A 20,310-nucleotide genomic window follows, 5' to 3' on the forward strand; every position below is an offset into this window, starting at 1 on the left:
GTTGACTGTACAGTAACTTAGAAGGTGGTTAGAATTAAGGGGAAAAGATGTGCTGGTTCAGGGAGCTCCAGGGGCCCATGGATCACTTTGGGGAAGCCTTGCCCATCCTGCCAGGCTCTGATCTTGTCCTTCCCTGTCCTGGGGTGCTTCCCAACAGTAGCCAGTGGGGCAAAGGCATGCCAGTGCTTGAGGGTGCTGCTCTGGCCTGGAGGGAAGCTCCTTAACTTTTGGGAGATGTGAAGTGTGCTTCTCCCCAGCCCAGGGCAAGGAGGTCCCTGGGCAGATAGATGGTGAGACTTAGTCCTCAGGTGGGGAGACCAGTGGGAGTGGACTGTGGGTCTTGGTGATGGTGGTGGGTGCAGCCACCCACCTGGGGAGTAGCATGGTGAGGGGACATGAGAGAGAGAGAGAGCGACAGGGCTGGGCAGTCAGAGGCATAGGAGAACCACTGGAGAGTGTAAGAGTGTGGTATTTCAGAGGCTAAGGCCAAAGAGGGTTTGGGGCAGAGGAAGTGGTTAGCTGAGCCCAAGGCAGCCAAGAGGGCAGGCAGAAAGGCCTGCAAGTGCCGACTGGATTTGGCAACATGGAGGCCACCAATGACTTTGGTGAGAACGGCAGCAGGGGAGGGGTAGAGGCAGCAGTCTGACTGTCATGGACACAGAATCAGAAGGGAGGATCACCCATTTCCAGAAGGACCTTTCCCCGAAGAGGGCGAGGCAGTCCACGTCCAGAGAGTTTAGGAACAGCTCGTCTGCCCGGTTGCCACCAGGCAGAGACTAAGAGGCAATTGACTCCCAGGCTAGCCTGGTCCTTGGGGATCATCTGGGCTGGTGCCCAGTCTCCAGATGGGGAGACTGAGGCCAGAGAGGAAAGGAATCTTCCCAGGGCCACATGTCCCATGAATGGTGACAGCAGTGACAGGCAGGTCATGGCTGGGCCTCCTGCCTCCCAGGTCATAGGGAAGGACTACTGTGGGGCCTCGCCTGAACAGCCTGCTGTTCTCTCCAGCCTCATTTCTCACCACCCCGCACTTCAATTTCTTTGCTCCTATCACACTAGCCCTTCTGGTCCAGGGTGCAACGTTTTTTAACTGTCTGGTTTTTGCACTTTGGGTTTTAATCCATCCTCTTCCCATTCTCCATTCATCTGGTTAACTTGTCCTCAGCATCCAGGAGGCTGTCCTGACTCTGGGCTCAGCTGCCCCCTGCCGTGTCCGTGCAGGCCTTCCTTCACTCTGCTGTCTGACGTTTGTCCTTTTGTACGCTTTCCCTCTAAAACACGTGCTCCTTGAGGGTAAGGCTATGCCTGATTTGTCTCTTCGCCTCCAGCGCCCTGCGTCAGACCCAGCACGGGTTCCTTTCAACCTTGGCTGCATGAAGAGGTTGCCCTGCATGGAACCTCCCAGCTCGGTGTTAAGGCCAGTGCGAAATGAAAGGATGGATGGGTTGGATGGGTGGGAAGCTGGATCATTCCTGCCAAGATGCCTAAAACCATGGTCCTGGGATGGCCAGGGGCAGACAGACAGCTCTGCCCCTGGGCTGGCAGAGGGCCATGGGCTGCTTTGGTTGGTGGGTGCAGAGGGGGATATGAGCTTCCTCAGGCTGGGCCCCTGCAGCGTGGTTATCATACTGGACCTGGGTGGGTGAGGTGGGGGTGATAATGATCAGGAGGCTGTTTATCTGGTCCACTCATAGCAGCCTTACCTCCTCATGCTGCCCACTCCCCTCGTCCCAGCTTGCAAAACAACTAACTGTTCTCCAGGAGCTAGCTCTCCCCCTCTGGCGCTTGTGACCAGCCTGCTGGGGCCAGGCCATGGTGCTGGCACAGTGTCCAGCAGTAGAGGCTCAGCCGTCGTGAGTCAGAGTAAGGAGAGGAGTCGGTCAAGATCACCCAGGCACCTTCTCTGTTGTCCAGAGAAGGAAATGAGACCTAAAGAGGGCATGGGCTTCACCAAGGTTACGCAGGATTTGAATTCAAGTCTGAGTCCAGAGCCAGTGCTCATGGCCGCTCAGGAGAGGAAGAAGAAACAGCCAACAGGTAGTTATGCTCTCAGAGCAGACCGACCTGCACTATGCAAGGGGCAGACAGCAGGCTGGGCTTGAGGACAGGCTTGGGGACAGTAAGGACAGTCAATGTGGTGTCAGCTCAGGCACAGAGAGGCCAGGACATGGGAGGGATTGAACAGGAAAGGCAGCTAAGCCACAGAAAGCCCGGCCTTTGGGGTCAGAGTTACCTTGGGTTCCAGGGCTGCCACTTATCATACCTGCTGTGTGACTTTGGGTAAGTCAGCTAACCTCTCTGAGTCTCAGTTTCCTCATCTGTTAAATGAAGATATTAACACCTCTCTTACAAGGCTGTCATGGGATTTCAAAATAATAGATGTAGAGTGCTTGTGTTTTGTAGAAAGAGCCATTATTGCTGGAAATGGAGTTGGGATAGGGCCATACTTGGAGTGGCAGAAGAGAGAAAGAGGGCAGAGAGGGAGGTGGGAACATTAATCCTTCACAGCAGCAGGAATCCCTCTAGACCTGCCCCATGCTGGGCAGTACTGGGGAGGCAGCAAGGGATCTTCCCTGTCCCTGTCCTCAGGGGGCTTGCAGGCTGGGTGGAAGTGGGATAGAGGGGAACAGATATAGAACATTATAACCCTGGAGGCCAGTACTGTTAGAGAGAGGCCCCATGACTGTGGGAGACCTGGCTCTGGCAGTGGAGGCCTGGAGTACATGTTTGCTGAATTGAAGGAGCCTGAAGGGGAGGCTGGGGAAGGCTTCCTGGAGGAGGTGCCATTTCCTTCCTTCCAGGTACCTTTGTGGGGAGGCACAGGCTGTCCTGAGCCCCAGCACCTTCTCTCAGTGGCAGATGGAAACTGCTCCAGGGATGCTGAACCTCCCTCCTGGGGGCCCGACTCCTGTCCAGGCCCTCTAGGGCAGAGCTGGGCTGCTGGAGCTACCCGGTGCCCACCATGACGTTCCCTCTGGCTACTCCTTTCTCTCCCCACTCGCTTGGTCCGAGCCCTGCCTCCCTCCCCAGCTCCTGGCCTTCTCTGTCCTCACAATAACAGGATGTGATCCGTTCGAGGAGCGGAAGTGGGGAGGACGGGCAGTGCTGATAGCGCAGTTCTGACTCTTCACTCTCCCCGCCTCCCCTCCACTCCTCTATGGATGGCCCCGGAGTTTGCCTTCTCTCCAAGGCCCAGCCTAGGCCTTTCTCTGGGTTCAGGAGGGATGATTTTGGGGTCTTCAGGCTTGACTCAGGCCTTAAGCCCATGGAGAGATACACAATGGCCCTCTGCAGGGCCTGCTTTGCTGGCCTGGAGACAACTGTCTGAGACACTGAGACTCAGGGATCTGGCCTGACAATTTCTGGGCTCCAGGCTGTCTTTTGGTGCTGCGGGAGCCTAGGGGTGGGCAGGTGGGACCTCAGCCTCCACATGGGCAGGGCTCCACCCACCCACTTCCTGTTCCTATGTGGGCTTGATCCAAGGCAGCGGGGTGATAGAAATCACCCAAGAGGTCCTCGTCAGGCACTGACCTGGCTCTGCCTCACACAAAGTGTGGGAAGGGCTGCCGGACGGGGAAACTGAGGCTCTGAGAGGCAAAGGGATTGTCTAAACTCAGCATGAACTAGGAGCTAGCTCGAGCTAGAACCAGCTGTCATGATTCCCAGCCTGGAGCTCTGCCCTCACCCCAAAGCAGATAAACCACCAAATACTGCCGAAATCGCTGAGAGGGGTGCTACCCAGTCCCAAACTGAGGCAATCAGAGGAGAGCTCCTGGCTCTACACTGTGAAGGGGAGTTTTGGTTATGTGTTATTCTGTGAGTCCCTCGATATGGGGAAGACACAGTCTCTCCTGACTCAGTCTGTTATGCAGATGGTGATCTGGAGAACAGCCACCCCCCCGCCACAATATGATCCTCACCCTCTTCTTATCCCATAGCCACACCCCCAATCTCCCCGCCCGCCAGCCCCCAGCCACGACCCTTGCCTTTCTGAGACCTGGTGGAGCTACGGGACCAGGGTGGAAAACCCTTTCCCACCCCATGCCTGGTGACAGCCCAGCCAGCTGAGACCCGGGAGCCCAGGGTCCTTAGCCCTCCCCAGCACCCCCTCCGCAGCCTGGGACCTGTGGTGCTCCTGGGTCCCAGGCTCTGCGGGATCTCGAGGGGCCAGGCCTTCTGCCCTCTGGCCGTTCTCACACTGCCGCCCTGGTCCCCCTCTCCATGCTCCGCCCCCTCTCCAGCAACCCTCCCGGGAACTGCCGCGTTCAATGGGCTATCAGCTTTCCTCATCACTCTCACGCCCCTTCTCCACCACCCCTGAATAGGTGGGATCCAGACAGATACAGGCACTCCCAGCCCCAAGCCCCCAAGCAATCTCTCTCAGGACCTCCTGGGACCTCAGAGCTCTGACGCCCACTACCTGCCTTCCACGCTCAAGACTCTGGTCCTGAGGCTGCGATCCCATGTTCCGCAATGCTGCGTTCTAGAGCAGCGGTCTGAACTAGGGGCGCCGTGCCATGATGGTCCTGGTCTGCGCTAAGATTCGACCCTGTGAGTCTAATGACAGGTAGACGTTGAGGTCTCTAAGATCCTCAGATTCTGTCACCTAGGAGTTGTCATTCAGGGATTGCACGATTCTGCTTCGGATGATTCCTGGACTCCCTGCGGCTTTTTGGCAGCTGCAGTAGATACTGAGGCACGATGCAAGGAAAGGCTTGTGAGACAGGCAGAGCAGGGCGAGGGTTGCCTGGCTTGGTTATTTTTTGAGGAGGGTGGGGGCAGGGTTGGCCACAGGGCCCTTCAGGGTCCACATCTGCTCGGTTGGGGCTCAGCCAAAGCTGGGCTGGTGGTCCAGTTGCCCGGCTGCGGCTGCGCGGAGCGGGGAGCCAGGCCGGCAGGCTTTCTGTATCATGCTAATGAGGGCAGTGGCAGGCGAGGAAGGGGAGGTACCGCTTTTGTCTTGCACTTGTCCTTGCTGGAGGGTCCTCAGAGAGAGACAAGGGGCCCTCCTCAGACCCGAGTGCCCGCGATTAGCCTGCCATCACTCACTTTGATGGCTCCCAGTGCTCTGGGGGTGTGGATAGAGTTTTGGGGAGGAAAGCGGGAGCAAGTGTGTTCATGTGTCCCTCCCTGTGTTTTCCAGGGAGTGTCCTAAAAAAATCATGCTAATTTAAGATCCCAGGGAAAAATATGGCCCCACTATCTCTCCTCTATCCTCTCTTAAGGGCCTGTTGAGCGCCCAAGGTGTTCCACATCCATCATCCCTTACTTTCCCACCTCTAGGTCTTTGTATAAACCTGAGATGCCCTCTCTGTAGTCTATCACCCCTAGTAACAGTTCTCTGATGCACAAATGGATCATTACTTTCATTTTATTATTGGGATTTTCAAATATATATGAAAATTGAGAAGATCATATAATAAATGGCACGAATCCATCACCAACTTCAATAATCATCCACGTGGGTAAATTTGCTTCATTTATACTGTCATCCCTCCCCACACTTCCTGTCCTTGAAATGGATTATTATGAAGCAAATCCCAAACATGTTATTTCATCTGTAAATCCAGTTAAAATCTTTATTAGTTGACTAAATTAAATATATCTGCTGAACATGCACTCTCTCTGGTTGAGTGCTACGTTCTGGTAAAGTCCTACTCATCTGTCAAAGCTCAACTCAAATGTCACCTCTTTCTGGAAGTCTTTCCTGATTCTTTCCTTTCCTCAGGGAGGTGGGGTTCTAATTGTATACCTCCTTCACAGAACTCATTGCTTTTTAATAATTGTTTTGTTTAGTATGTGAGGAGGAAGTATAATGCATATTTAAGAGATTTAGAATCAGATAGGTGTGGGTTCAAGTTCTGGATCCCTCTACTTTCCAAGTTTAACTTATTTGAACCTCAGTGTTCTTGTCAGTAAAATGGGGAGATAGCACTCACTCACTTCATATTGTTGTGAGGATTAGATGAGCTATGAATCCCAAGTGCCCAGCATAGTGCCTGACTCACCGTAAGCATTTTTTCCAGAAGTGGTAGAATCACCAATGCGACATGTCTCTCTGTCACCGTGGACTGAGCTGGAGGGCAGGACCCAGGTGTTTCCTATGTGTGTCCTGGCCCCTGGGAGGCCTCTCTACAGGAGTATGGTAGGGGAAGCCTCTAATTAGCTAGAAAATAGGCAGACTGGGCTCTTCCACAGAGTCCTAATGGCCCTGCCTGGCCAAGGAAGGATTCTTTGGCAAAGAGGCTCTGGGTTAACTTTTGGGCTATTTAAGGGTATTAGTAAAAACCTGAAAAAGTAACATGATTGATTTTGCCTTTTTAATGCACATTTACTTTGTTTATTTTTAAACTACAAGTTCTTTCCCCGCCCCACCCCCCCAATAAAACATTTGTTGTTATAGAAAATCTGGAAAGAATATAAAGAGAAGGGAGAAAAAATCACAAACTCAGCCCAGGTCACCAGTAAACTTTTTGATGTATTTCCTCCCTTAAAAAAAAAAGAAAAGAAAAGAAAAAGAAAAAGCATGTTTTTAGTTTCCCAACGGTGAAATTGCATTTTGTTTAACTTCTGCTTGTAGCTCCAGCCTCTTAAAGTCATTTTCATTTTGAAGGTCTGAGTCTGACCTTTCGATAAAAGCTCCAAGAATGAAATGGTCGGATGGTTTGGGTGTGGCTCCTTTTAGACTGAGTTAGAGGTCATGAACATGTAGCCAACAGAACACGCTTCTCACTGCCCTGCTGGAGCTTCTGTTCTGAAAAAGGACTGGTTTGGATCAGGGCAGTACAGCTCAAACACTTGCCACCCTGTTTAGATCTGGGTGCTCCTAACATTTACCAAGTATCTCAAACTACAAGATATTCAGATGCATTATCGTCCAACCAATCTGGTGCGGCATTACTGGGAAACAGAGGCTCAGAGAAGTGAAGAGACATGCTCAGATGACACAGCTACTCGGGGGGTGAGGATCTTGACCCCCAGCTCATACTTCCTGGTCCCCAGGGACTCAATATTGTATCTATCCATTCCTCCCCTGCCCCTTGCTGTGTTCTGCTTCCCTCTGCAAGCTCACAGCTCCTGCTTGCACACCTCTAGTGATGGGGGGGCTCACTACCTCTCAAGGTCATCTCTGCTATTATTAGACAGCTCTTTGAGACAGACTTTTCTCTCAAATCCAGCCTCTGCGTGACTCCTCTCATCACCCCCAGCTTTGTCTTCAGAGGAGAGGGCACAGAGCACAATTTCTCTCTCTGATCTGGGACAGCCCTGCGGATATGGAGACAGAGACCCCCGAGGCTGCTCCTTTTCAGGCTGAAAAGCCCAGCTTCTCAAAACATTTCGTAGACTAATGGTAAAATTAGTAACAAGGGAAGAAAAAAATTTGAGACAGGATGAAATAAAATCAGTTACAAGACTCCAAAGGTTCTGAAATGTGAGGTATGCCTGATGCTTGTAGTTTGATCATACATAAAGGCCATATGTGTTGCTTCTTTATTTTCCTTCAGTTCAGATGAGGATCTGCTCCCCATCCATCTAACTAGGCATCTCTTAGGGCTGGGTCCTCGCCTGACCTCTCACCCTTCCCTGTCCTGGCTGTATCATCCCTACCTAAGGCCTCCACCTCATTCATAAGCTGCTGAATTCTAAGCCTCTATTCCCAGCTCAGATCTCTCCCAGAAACGCCAGACTGACACCGCTAGCTGCATCCTGAGTCGTCCCCCAGACACTGTCTGCACTGGAAGCCAGCATTTGCTTCATCGCTCATGGCTTGTCTCATCCATAACATGTGAGTTCCTCCAGGGCAAGGCTGCATAGCTACAGTGCCTAGAACTGCACTTGGCACAGAACAGACACTTTGAAAGTTTTGTTAAAGGAATGAATGCATGCTCTCTCCTCATCCCCAACCTGCTGTTCTTCTAGTATTCTCCGGTTTAAAAAACAGTACCAATATCCAGGTGTTGTCCAAGATGGGGAATCAGGTACCACCTTGACTCTCTTCCGAGGCCCTGGCTCCCTGCATCCTTGTGGTCACTGTAGCCTGCCAGTTGTATCCCTTAAATTGCTCTTTGATCCTCCTACTTCTCTGCATGCACGGTTCTGAGCCCAGCCACACCACCTCTCTCCTGGACCCCTCCTACCCGCCAGCCTGCAACTGCTTACTCCTGCCTTATCTAACCCATTCTTCAAGCCATGGTTGGTGAGATCTGGCTGAAATGCAAGACTGCCTATGTCACATCCTCACCTAAAACCCCATAGTGGCTCAGCATCATCTATAAGGTATGATCAAACCTCTTACAGGTCCTGCAAGGCCCTCAAGACCCCTTCCCTGACCACCCTCTGCTCTTTGTCTGGCCAGGCGGATCTCCCATCAGCCCCTCCTGCTTGGCCTCCTTCCCATTGGCCCTTGCCCAGCCTGGAAGGGCTCTTCCCTACCACTGCCCAAGCCCAGCCCTTCAGATCCCTCCCTGGGCCCCAGGGGAACCCTGCATCGCTGCCCTGCATCTTCCAAATGTAAATCTCTAGCCTGGACCTCACCTCTTAATTCTGGACCTACATACCTATCCCCAAACCAAACTCATGAATCCTGCCCCTTCTGAGCAAGAATGGCCCGGCGCTCCTGAACCTTCCCAATCTCGGCCCACTGCAGCCGAGTAGACTCCAGACTCAAAACTCTCATGCCATCTTCAGCTTCTCTTCCTTCATATTCCAAGTCATGTTGCTTTATCCTCAAAATACACCTAGGTTCTGATCATGTTTCCCTGGCTGCTGCCTTGACCCAAGCCAGATATCTCTTGCCTGGAGTATTCAGCAGCCTCCTAACTGGCCTTCCTGCTTCTGCTCTTCTGCGTTCTGTGGCCTCTTCTCAACACAGCTGCCCGATCACATCTGTGCTCAAAGTCCTTGAAGATCTTCTCTTCTCTGTCTAAAAGCCAAAGTCCTTACAGTCTTTCACAAAGCCCCAGATCAGTAGCCTCGTGCAGCCTTTCAAACCTCCCCTCTTGCCCTCTCCCTGCATGTGCTTCCCTCAGCCACGCTGACACCTTCCTCTGTGCTCCTTCCCCAGGGCCTTTGCACTTGCTGTTGGCTCTCGTTGCCTGCAATCCTCTCTCTTCTGATGCTGAACATCTTGTTTCCTCACTTCCAGCTCTCTCTTCAAATGTCTCTTCTTAGAGGAGCCTCCCCTGACACATCTAAGTAAAAGAGCACACCCCTCCCTGCCAGGACCCCATCCCCCTGATCCTGTCTTGTCTTCCCTACTGCTGTGTGAAGGATTGTTCTATTTTTTGTTTGTTTCCTGGCTAACCCCTCTAGAACGTAAGCTCCATGAGGGCAGGGGCTTTGTTTTGTTCATTGCTATGTCCCTGCCATCTCAAAGAGTTCCTGGCCCACAGGAGGCATTTGTTGAATGAATGAATGAATGAATGAATGAATTTTAGACTTACTACTACCTTTTCCACTTGATTTTGTATGGTAGAGGGCATCCTCATTTATATACTCTTAACACCCTTCCATCTCCTTTGAAACATTTGGTGCAGCAGTAGTTGAATAATTGTATAATGGAAGCGCTGTCTTGTTCACTATGCTCTCTAGTCCACAGTAGACACTAAATGTGTGCTGAGTGAATGAACTCAAGCTGGAGTGCTGCTTGGGAAACTAACAAGAAGCAGGTTCTTCATGGAGGGACTGATCCCTGGGCGTAGGAATGCCTGGGACTTTTAGCCCTACCTCTCCTATTAACTTATTGTGTGATATTCAGTTAGTGACTGTCTCTTTCTGGGTCACAGTTTCCCCAGCTGAAAAATGAGGAACAAGGTCACACTGCTAGGGTGTGCCTTTAGGCCAGGAGAGACTGTGATTCTAGAAATCAGCACCCGCCATGTGATTCTACTGCGGGCTACAGCCTAGGGCAGGGGGGCAGGGCTGTGCTGGAACTACTGGGCAAAGATTTGGCCCTGAGACCTCTGCTGACAGGCTGGGCTCTTGGCATTAGGCCAGCCCTTTAGTTTCTTGGCAGAGTGAGTGGACAGCAGAAGGAGGTGATTGATCTTCACCCACTGGGGGGTCCTGGCCATAAATCTCACTGGCCCAGTGGGGTCGCCTAGGATCCAGGAGTCATAGACAGGATGTTTCTTGGCTTGGCTGGCTCCAAGGAGTACTTTCTGCTTCTTTCAGCTCCTGGGCACTGGGGTCCTCGATGGGCCACCTGACCGTCACCGCTAGCCCTGAGTGCCAGAAAGCTTCTGTCCAGAGAGTGCCAATCTTTGCTCCAGGTCTGACCCTGAGAACGTGTGGCTTTGCTTTGTCCCTGGCTCGGTCAGGACTTCTTAACTCTTTTTGTGCCATGGGAACCTATGGCACAAAAAGAGTTAAGAAGTCCTACGGACCCCTTCTCGAAGTTATGTTTTTAAACTCATAAAGTAAAATGTGTGGCATTGCAAAGGAAACCAACTACATTGAAATATAGTTATGAAAATATTAAAAATTCAAGGTTGTAATATAGTAACTTACGTGGACTTCAATGACAAGATCTAGTGGAAGTCTAGCCCCAATGACTGTTATGCTTCCAGAGCCCAATGACTGTTATGCTTCCAGAGCTATGAGCATAAATGATACATCCAGATATCTGCAACAGTTCTTTTTTAAGGGAGGTAGTGGGGATTGAACCTAGGACCTCCTGCATGCTGAGCATGCACTCTACCACTGAACAACACCCCAACCCCTACATCTGCAGCAATTGTATGGTGACAGGAAAATGTGACAGAGGAGCTATGGTTTGTTGTCTTCATTCCTTATGCAAGAAAATGGTGAATTTCAGTTAGAGGTCAGTGAGATGCAGATGTCCCATGTTCCCCATGCACGTTCATGAACCTGAATTCTGCCCACACGCCCTGGTGGAGGGATTGCCTAGTAAGCAGAGCCGCCTGAAGCAAACGCTGAGTCTGAGAGGAGAGAGACTCACCACAGTTTTAACCAGCCCACTTCCTCCAAACCTGATGAAAATACAAAAATCTATCATAGTCCACTAACGGAGACACAAAATCTCAGGCTTCCATAGCTGGAAGGGCCAGAACTCCTGCAGAAGCTCCCATTTGGGTGACCTGGCTCAGCCTCTGCCTGCACACCTCTAGGGCTGGGAGCTCACTCTCATCCGGGGGCTGGATGGCTCCAACTTCTCTCAACAATGGGGACCGTGTCTTGTCTTACACAGAGAGGAAGCAGATCCACAGCTAGAGGACAGATAAAGGTAAGGACCACTAGGGCTAACATACTTTATTCATTCAACAGTCATTTTCTGAGCTTCTGCTCCCTGCCAGGCCACAGGTAGGCACTGGATATGCTGAAACTCACTTTCGTAAAGTATTTCTTGGCTGTGTGCTCAGTACTAGCGTGCTGAAGTGAACGGACCTACTGCCTTCTCTCCACGGAGACAGATGTGAAATGAGTAAACATGTATATTAATATGTAATTGCAATTTGGGATAACAGCTGGAAAGAGATGAATAGGAAGTGGGGACTCATGGAAGAAGTGACTTCAGATGAGGGAGAAGGGAGGTCAAAGAAAGCCCTTTGGAGAAAGACTAGGAGGATTGGTTAGAGTCCTCCAGGCAAACAGAGTGAAGAGCGAGAGCTTGGCTACTCTTAAGAAATGACAAAAGGCACTGGGGCCAGATGAAGCTGGAAAGGAGGGTTAGGGCAGAGGGTGGGGTCTTCAAACCCAAGCTAGGAAGTTAGCACATTATCTGAAGAGTTGCTGGAATCCCTGAAGGTGTTTAAGGAGGATCTTTTTTGAATGAATTAAAAAGCCAGGAGCTCTCAGGCTTGCAGCAAAGACATTAGTGAGATGAACTATAAGAAAGTTGAAAAAAAAAGTTTTACTTCTGTGTTCTAAGCACCCTTCTTGAATGTGTCACCCTGCTTTTCTTTGGGCTGAGCTCTCAGCCTGGACGCTTTTTCCAGGCTGTCTTTCTGCTAGGTCCAACAATTCAGCTAACTTTTTCCTAGCATCACCTCCGCCAGGATGCCTTCCTTAACGATTTAGACGTCAGTGCTTCCCGTCAGCACAGCCCTGAGCTTGCCATGTGCGCCGTTCACAGCATCACTGTTTGTTCATCAGTGTCCACCCACCCTTCCTCCAAAGTACCCGTGGAAGGAGTCGGAAGTAGGGGGCTGGAGAGAGAGGAAGTTGCAGAACCTTCAACTGCAAGGTGGCCCCCCTTCACCCCGCCCTCCCCAATTAGTCTGGGATTGGAGCTGGGCACTGCCACCTGCTGGCAGGAACTGGAATGGCAGACTGGATAGGGTTGGGAGAAAGGAGACCCCTTACAAGCAGTGAAGCCCACTTTGGCTTTTCTGAAGGCCAGTCACACAAGATCTAGCCGGATGGAGGGCCTAGGGGGGCCTGATGACCTCGGGTGGCAGAGCTGGGCTGATAACAGGAGGGAGGAACGAGCATTGATGGAACAGTGGCTCAGAGATGAGGACACAGTGTCCAAACCCATGGAGCTGCTGAGGCCAGAGCCCAGATCTTGGCCCCAAGCCAGACCAGTGGGGTTGTTACCCCATTGTTACCATGCGGACCCAGGGCTGTGTCCAGACAGCTGGGGAGATGACCCTCCTCAGCTGGATGAGGACACCTAGAGAGCAGGGACCAGCCTCAAAGCCAAGTGTCCACCCACACCCCCCTTTTCCGGAACAACTTGTTTTGCTCTGAAGCTTGGGACTTTGACCTGGGAGGTGTGTTTTTCTCCTGTTGGTCACCTGATGTCCTTCCTGCTCACCCCCCTCCCCCACCACCCCCAAAGCTTGGCCCAGGGAGTCCTTGTCCTTCCCTGTGTTCTATAGGGAAGGGGGAATGCTTGGATGAGTGAGGAGGGAGCTGGGACTTGGGGACTGATGCGAGAGGCTGGGCTGCTCTGGGGAGGCACTGGGTGAGGGGGGTCAGAGCAGTCACTTCCCTGCCCATGTCTTCTCGGATCTCACCTTCTTCCGTTTCTGGGACACCTCACTCTCCTGGGGTTTCTTCCTCCTGCTCCATCCTGACTCCTCTTCCTTTGAAAGACCCTATTTGTTGGGGCTATGTCCTGGTCCCTTACTGTCTCCCTCCTTTCCCTGGCTCTCCCCTCTCCACACACACACACACACACACACACACACACACACACACGCACGCGCCCCCTCTGGGGAGACCATGTGCTCCTGTGCCCCAGCTACCAACGCTCTGCTACAGGCAGTTCCCAGATCACACCTCTCTACTCCAGACCGAGATCCTGCTGCCTTCTGGATGTTTCCTTCTGGAGGGTCCACAAACACAATCCATCTAAGCCTGTAGCTCACCATTCCTCCCAGCCTCCTGAAACCTGCTCTGGCCTCTTCTGAGGCACCACCATCCACCAGCTGCCCAAGCAGAAACCCAGGAGTCGGGCTCAGTTCCTCTCCATCTCCTACTCTGCACTCTCAGATAGTCAGTGCTCCAGCAACCATGTCCTGTCCATTCAATCCTCAGTAGGGCTCAAATCCACCCCCTCTGCTCTGTCCTGCTGCAGCCTGTATCCCTGGCTGCATGGCTGTTGCCGCAGCTGCTCCATGACCCCCTTTATGTACCCCTTTCTTTCTTCACTCTGTGTCCAGAAGTGTTTTCTTGAATGCATATCTGACCCTGTGACTCCCCTGCTTAAAAAAAGGCATCAGTAGATGTTTGTTAAACTCAACCCCATTCCTTGCATTCTGATCAGTGATTCCCTGGCTGTTCATTAACACACATGGTGCCTACTCTAGCCCAACTTTATGCCAGAACACTCTGAAGACACCAAGTTGGGGTAGGGAGGGAGAACAGGACATACACGTACAGGAAGCACCACTTACCCCCGAGCCAAGTCTCCCAGATCACCTGGAGACCCATGGTTGTGGGTACTCACATCCATACACACAGGAAGCAGGGAAGAGGCATGACATCTGGGTGCTGCCCCTGGCAATAGCAAAGGCTGCCCAGGAGGTCCTATGAGCAGAGTCTGGTGCTTCTGGGCAGGGAGACTATGCAGGGCCTTCCAGCTCATGCCCTGGCTTCTGGGGACCCTCTATCTTCGAGACTTTGCCCCAGTCTGCTGGCTCCTTCTTTCTTAACATCTCTGAAGTCAAACTCTCAGCATGCCTGGCTTCCTGTACTCCTGGGGGAGGGGAGGGGTAGGGAGGAGGGAGACCCAGCATGCCCCTTGGCACCAGGGCCTCGACAGGTACTTGGTCATTCTCAGCTCCTGGACTCAAAGGCCTGGTGGGCTCCATGGGATCTTGGGAGTTGAGGCCCAGGGGTTCAGGGCCCCAGACTGGACCTTCCAGCTGGGAGTGTCTTGCTTTTGTCCTCCAGAGCAAGGCTGTGTTCACCTGCTTCTCTCCCTGTGATGGGTGGAGAAAGATCAGAAGGGATCAGAACATGTGTGTAGAGGGTGTGACCAAGCCCAGATCCTGTCCTAGCGTCCAAGGACCACATCTGGGGCCAAGAAGAGGAGCTGAACTGGGTCAGGTCAGCTGGGCTGGGTGGGGAAGGCTGGGGACCAGGACCCTCAGGTCCTCTATTGGGATCCCCAGGGGAGAGGGTAGACTTAGAGGGCTACTGAGCTGGGCCAGGGGTGCAGGGACAGAAGCTAGGATGTGTCCCAGGACTGGGACCTGGGGGTCAGGCTTGGCTGAGTGGGGACAGGTGAGGAGGAGAACAGGAAATAGGCTAGGGTCTTGGGGAGGGGCAGCTCTGACCTTTCCCTAGTCCCTGGGGTTTTCCCCATGCCCCCAGAGCCAGCCAGCACATTTCTTAATCCCACTGTCAGCCTTCCAAGAGGCCCCGCCCTCTGGGCTCATTCAAGGCAGGAACAAAAACGAGTCAGTCCTTTCCTCAGAGCCCAGCCCCACTGCCAGGAAAGGGGAGCTGACACACAACTCCGGGAGGCCTGCTTGGAGGTGAGGCCTCAACTCTCCCCACATCTCCCAGGTCCTTAGCCCCACAGTCTCTGAAGGATGACCTTGAATGTCAGCCGGAGTGGGCTGGGCGCCCAGGAACCCAGGCCGGCCTGGCAGCTCATTACCATGGGAGGGAGGGCAGTTTCCCTCCACCTGCCCTCCTCCCTCCTCCCTCTCCTTCTTCCTTACGAGCTCTGAGCTCCTCTCTTCCAGGGTCTGACGGAGCTAGGCTGATCTCAGAGACACCGACAGAGCCCACAGCAGCTCCAGGAACCCGGATTCCCTTGGCCCAAGGGGAAGCCCAGGAGCTGCCTGCAGTCATGTCAGCCCTTGGCCTGGTCATTCTGGGCCTGCTGGTGACAGTGCCACCTGCCAGCTGTCAGCAAGGTAGCAAAGGCCGGGGCCAGCCTTGGGGGTTGTGGTGTGGAGAGGGCCAGGCTGGGTGCTGGGAACCCAGGGGTGGAAGAGGTGGTCTTCTGGTCTATCTCATCACCCTTGGCTGGGACAGGGAGCAGGGACTGGGATGGCCAAATGAACCTCCAAAGACAGACACCTCTGAGCCAGGTTTCTGTCTGTGACTTGCTTCCCACAAGTGAGAAGTGGGGGAAGCAGGGGGAGATGTTGGGTCTGGGTTGGGGAGGGGGTGGAGACCCATGCTGCAGGAACAGGAATTGCCCAAGAGGTGGCTGGGTCCTGAGGACAGAGGGTTGGAGACAACAAGGAGGGTGGGAGTAGGGCCTGAGCCACCCCACAAGGGTAGGCTTGTTTCAGCGACGGGCAGTGCTGTTGGGGGTTTGCCCATGGCTTTGGCCTAAGTCTTGGTTGTTTCAGCTTCCTACCCAGGAGACAATGCCCCAGTGTAGCCCCCTCCATGCGCCTGAGCTTTTTCTCCAGCTCCGCCTCTGTCTTGCTGTGTGGCCTTGAGCAAATCACTGCCCCTCTCTGACACTCAGTTTTCTCATCCATAAAATGAAGACAATAAACCTGCCCTGCCCACCTCCCAGCGCAGCTGCCACGCAGGGGTGGGGGAGGGCTTCACACCGGTGAGGCACCACACCCGCCATCTGGTGTCTGCCCTGCTCTGTGAGGCTGCATTTGCAGCCAAAGTCTGGGGACTCTGCAGGTGGGATTTAGGTCCAGAGGGCGTTGGCAGAGATGCTTTCAGAACACCCTCTTCTTTGTTTTTTGGGGGAAACAAGGAGTCTAAAATACTGCTTTCGGGCAAGTATGGAACTGACAGTAATCACACTGGATATCTCCTGTTTCCCAAAGAGATGAGTGAGGTCTGATCTGGCCACAGAGAGTTTCCAGAACCCTCCCTCCTTCCCAACACCTGCCAGGCTCAGAGAGAGCTCAGGGAAGAGGCAAGGCCTCACTGCAGCAGGAGAGCTTTTGGGTAGACTCAGGGAAGGACTTTTGAGTGGGAGTGAGGCCTAATGAGGTTTTGATGCCCAGCCTGGCCCCTCAAGATACAAAATGGCACTAGGGGTGCACATGTTTTGGCCTGGAGGCAGGACCCTTCAAAAGTCTGCTGTCTGCCTCTGTCCCTTCCTGAGACATCTGCCTGCTACTATGTGTCTCTCCAGGGCCAGGCTCCCCGGGCTCACAGAGCACAGTGATATCCGGGGAGAAGAGAGCCCACCAGTGGCCGGGGCAGAGACTTCTGGGAAATCTTGAGAGTTAGAGGTGGTGTCAAGGAGCAAAAGGCAGAGAAGGAGAGAATGAGGCCTGACCTGGTCTCTGGCCCAGTCCCATGGGCACACAGCCAGAAAGGGGCTCGGGTTTTGAAGCTCATTTTCTGGCCCCCAAGACCTGGAAGAGGGCTCGCCACTTAGTCTGTCTTGCTTTTCCAAAGATGTTCTGTCCCACCCCTTTCTCTGGGCAACCCTGGCACCCGACGCTGAGTAGCCCTGCCTGCCCTGCGTTCCCACGTCTACCCAATGCCAGGAAAGCCTCTGTCACAGAACAGGCTCTTCCAGATGCCAGCCCAGTCCTATTAGTTCTGGGCCGCCCCAGCCTGCTGGGAGCTGGGGAGGAGGGGCGCCGCCCTCCCAGGAAGGGCCTAGGCCAGCTGTCCAGGGGGCTGCCCTTTGGTCCCTGGGGCCTAGGCACTTCCTGGGGGCCCTGCATGTGCCCCACGGCCAGGGGTGGGGGCTGGGGAGGGAGAGGAGGCTCTCAGGATTGTTCCCTCCTTGGCCTCTCTTTCCTTTTTCCAATTCCTGTCTTCCTCCAAACCATCAGCCCTTCCGTAAGCCTGGTGGGGGTCAGAAGGGTCCTTGCTCCCCACAATGTCTCTGGGCCTGGCAGCAGGCTGATGGCCTCTAACACAGCCCCTGCTCCGCGGTGTGAGGCCCCCTGCCCTGTTCTGCACGGGCAGTCCCCAGTGTGCCCAGCCTGCCCCACTGCCCCGTTTCCAGGCCTGGGGAACCTGCAGCCCTGGATGCAGGGCCTGATTGCCGTGGCTGTGTTCCTGGTCCTGGTTGCAATCGCCTTTGCTGTCAACCACTTCTGGTGCCAGGAAGAGCCGTGAGTGCTGCCTGGGGGCCCTGGGGGCTGGGCCGGCACAGGCAGGGTGGGCCCGGGACCATGGCCATGGGTCTTATAGCAGAGAGAAGGGCCACGGAAACCCCAAGTCCAGTCCTCTCACACTGTGGAAGGGACACTGAGGCCTGAGGTCTCAAGGAGCAGAGCTCAGGCATGTGGCACCCAGCTCTGTGAATGCACTCACTGCGAGCTTCGGGGAAATGTCTTCTCTTCTTGGGATCCTGGTGTTTCCATCTGGATAGTGGGGACAGTGGCCCATCCTGTGCCATGGGCTGTGAAAACCTCTGGAAAGGAAGGCTCTGCCCTTCTTCAGGGTCAGCTGCTGTACCACACGTGGAGGGTGCAGAGGGGCAACGGGCAGACACGACTCCTGTGCTCACGGATGCCCGGACAAGAGGGAAGGCAAACGTGGAAGGGGCCATCCGAGTGCAGGTTCTGATGCTAAAGCAGCTTATGGAGCACAGTCCTGGCCTGACTGTGAGCTCGGGGGTGGTCTGGGGGCAGTCGGAGAAGCTTCCTATTATGTGTTTGCCCTGAAGCCCTGTGAGGAGCAGCGCAGAGGGAGAAGAGCACTGCAGCTGAGGGAAGAGTCGCTGGATGTCCTGAGTGCTGGGCGGAGCACAGAGGTGGAAGGGGCTGGACTGAAATCCAAGCCCGCTCGGAGCAAGGCTGCACAGGCGCCCAGCCCTGCACAGGTGGCCTGGGGCCTGTGTGCCAGCAGCAGCCCTACACACTGCCCCGAGGGAGAACAAGCAGCTCACGGGTGGCGAGAGGGATGGGGAGGCCCCAGAAAGGCTGCTGAGGGACACAGAACACAAGAGATCTGGACATGAGATGGGGACATGTTAAATCTGTGGTGCCCATGGGCGTCCAGGGAAAGATGAGCAGTGGGAAGGGTCCCCATGACCCTCGTGAGAGCGGTGTCTGGGGAGGTGGGCCAGAGTCCACACTGCAGGGAGTTTAATCTTGAGTAAGAGGCGAGGAGATTTTTGTCGGAAATTTTTTTTTCCCCTCCACTGGTCTAGGCTCTGCCTTCAGCGGCTGCTCCTACCACCTGAGGAAAATCTTGTGGAAATCTGGGGCAGACATTGAGTCCTCCTGGGTCTGCTTTGGGGTGGGGCTGAGGCCAGAGGGAAACAGCAGAAGGAGGCTGGGAGGCTGTGGTGTGAGGCCTGAGATACACTTTGAGAAAATCTCAGGCCGGGGCCCAAGGCCCCCACCACGGAGCAGGGTGAGAGGCCCCATGGAGTGAGAATCAGGCTGCTGACAGGGCCCGCTGGAGAGGGGCTTCTGCCCTAGGGCCTAGAGAACTGGGCCTGAGTGGACAGGGAGGAGGAGGAGGCCCGGAGGAGGAAGGGACCCAGGGAGCCCTACTGATGAGCCCCATCCCCAGGGAGCCTGTGAACATGGTCACGCCTGTTGGAAACAAAGCAGATGGGATCCTGGTAGGAACAGACGGCAAGTACTCCTCGATGGCAGCCAGCTTCAGGTGAGATGCTGGTAAAGGGCTGACCACCCTGTGCTCCAGGGGCCCCGGGGACCTCAGGACCAGGCACTTCTGAGAAGGAGTGGGCAGGAAGGATGGGGACTCATGTGGGGAAGGACTCAGTGAAGAGAGGGGGTTCAGTGTGGGGGAATGGTGAGCCATAGGGCACTGAGAGGATTGCAGGGCTCCCCGAGGGCATGCAGCCTCAATTTGGGGAAAGGGTCCAGTAAGGGGATGGGCACTTGAAGAGGGGAGGGGCCCCGTGGGTGGATGAGGACTCATAGGGAGGGGTGCAGTTGGGAAAAGGGGCTCAGTGGGGGAAGGGGACTCTGAAGGGATGAGTGGGGGACTTGGTGTGGGGGGAGGGGCTCAATGGAGGAAGATGGGGTTCAGGGAGGTGATGCTGAGAGGCCTCTGGCCTCAGGTACAGAAGATCAGATGTGGTCAGGGGACAATGCCCTCCCAAGTGCAGGATGGGGCAAGGAGAAGGGGATGGGGTGGAAGGTGCAATGACCTCTGTCATCCTCTTTCAGGTCCAGTGAGCATGAGAATGCCTATGAGAACATCCCAGAGGAGGAGGGCAGGGTCCGCAGCACCCCCATGTGACTCCTGCCCAGCTCACCACCCAGGCCCCTCCCTCTCTGTACAGGAATCTGCAGTAACGGGCCAACTCCTCCAACCCCCACACCTGCCCTGCCCTCCAGCCAAGGTCGGAGCTCAGACTATCGGGGCTGGGACTCAACTCTGTCTCTGGGGTCGGAGGTCTCCTACCCAATTCAATTCAGAAAACCCTTCTGAAAAGGAAGCTCAGCTCGGCACCTCCATCCAGCCTCACTGCTCCTTCCCCCTAACTGTGGAAATGGCCCTTATTTCTGTGAAATAAAGACATTTTGTACTTCTGAGTCTGAGGCTCCCAGGGCTCAGAAATGGCCCCTCAGGCTCCAGTGAGGCCTGATCTTGCTTTCTGAATCAGGACAATCACCTCCCCAAACCACTATCATGGTGATTCTGGAGGATTTCCCAGGCAGCCCTCTCTGGGAGAATCCCTGGGCCAGGGAGCTCACCCCTTGTTTCAGGCAGAGACCCTCCTCCAAGGCCCCCTCCTTTGACCTGCCCTTCACAACTGCAATTCTGGGCAATCCTGGGCTTTTCTTCATGCAGCCCAACACCCTGACACCCCTGCCTCCATGTCACCTGGCATCGTGGTGGTTCACTCATCTCTCACCCACCCAGCTCTTTCCTCCTTCCCACATCCCCTCTGGGCTGGGCATCGGGCACAGGAAGCACCGGCAAAGAGTCTTGGGCTAGGACCAGGAAGCCCACATTTGAGTC

General features: G+C 54.3%; 1 protein-coding gene across 2 annotated transcripts; it reads left to right on the forward strand.

Moving 5' to 3' along the window:
• The first annotated feature begins 14,451 nt into the window (after positions 1-14,451).
• Positions 14,452-19,880, forward strand: PDZK1IP1 (PDZK1 interacting protein 1). 2 transcript variants are annotated; one of them, XM_015236132.3, is made up of 5 exons: positions 14,452-14,517; positions 15,162-15,335; positions 17,366-17,474; positions 18,886-18,981; positions 19,512-19,880. In XM_015236132.3, the coding sequence occupies exons 2-5, from the start codon at positions 15,269-15,271 to the stop codon at positions 19,582-19,584; spliced, it is 345 nt and encodes a 114-aa protein (XP_015091618.1). In that variant the 5' UTR covers positions 14,452-14,517; positions 15,162-15,268; the 3' UTR covers positions 19,585-19,880. The 2 variants fall into 2 exon arrangements, with proteins under 2 accessions (XP_015091618.1, XP_006200511.1); XM_006200449.4 differs by lacking the exon at positions 14,452-14,517 and adding an exon at positions 14,836-14,948.
• The last annotated feature ends 430 nt before the right edge of the window (positions 19,881-20,310 follow it).

The sequence above is a fragment of the Vicugna pacos genome, chromosome 13 (genome assembly GCF_048564905.1).
Source record: "Vicugna pacos chromosome 13, VicPac4, whole genome shotgun sequence".
Taxonomy (NCBI): Eukaryota; Metazoa; Chordata; class Mammalia; order Artiodactyla; family Camelidae; genus Vicugna; species Vicugna pacos.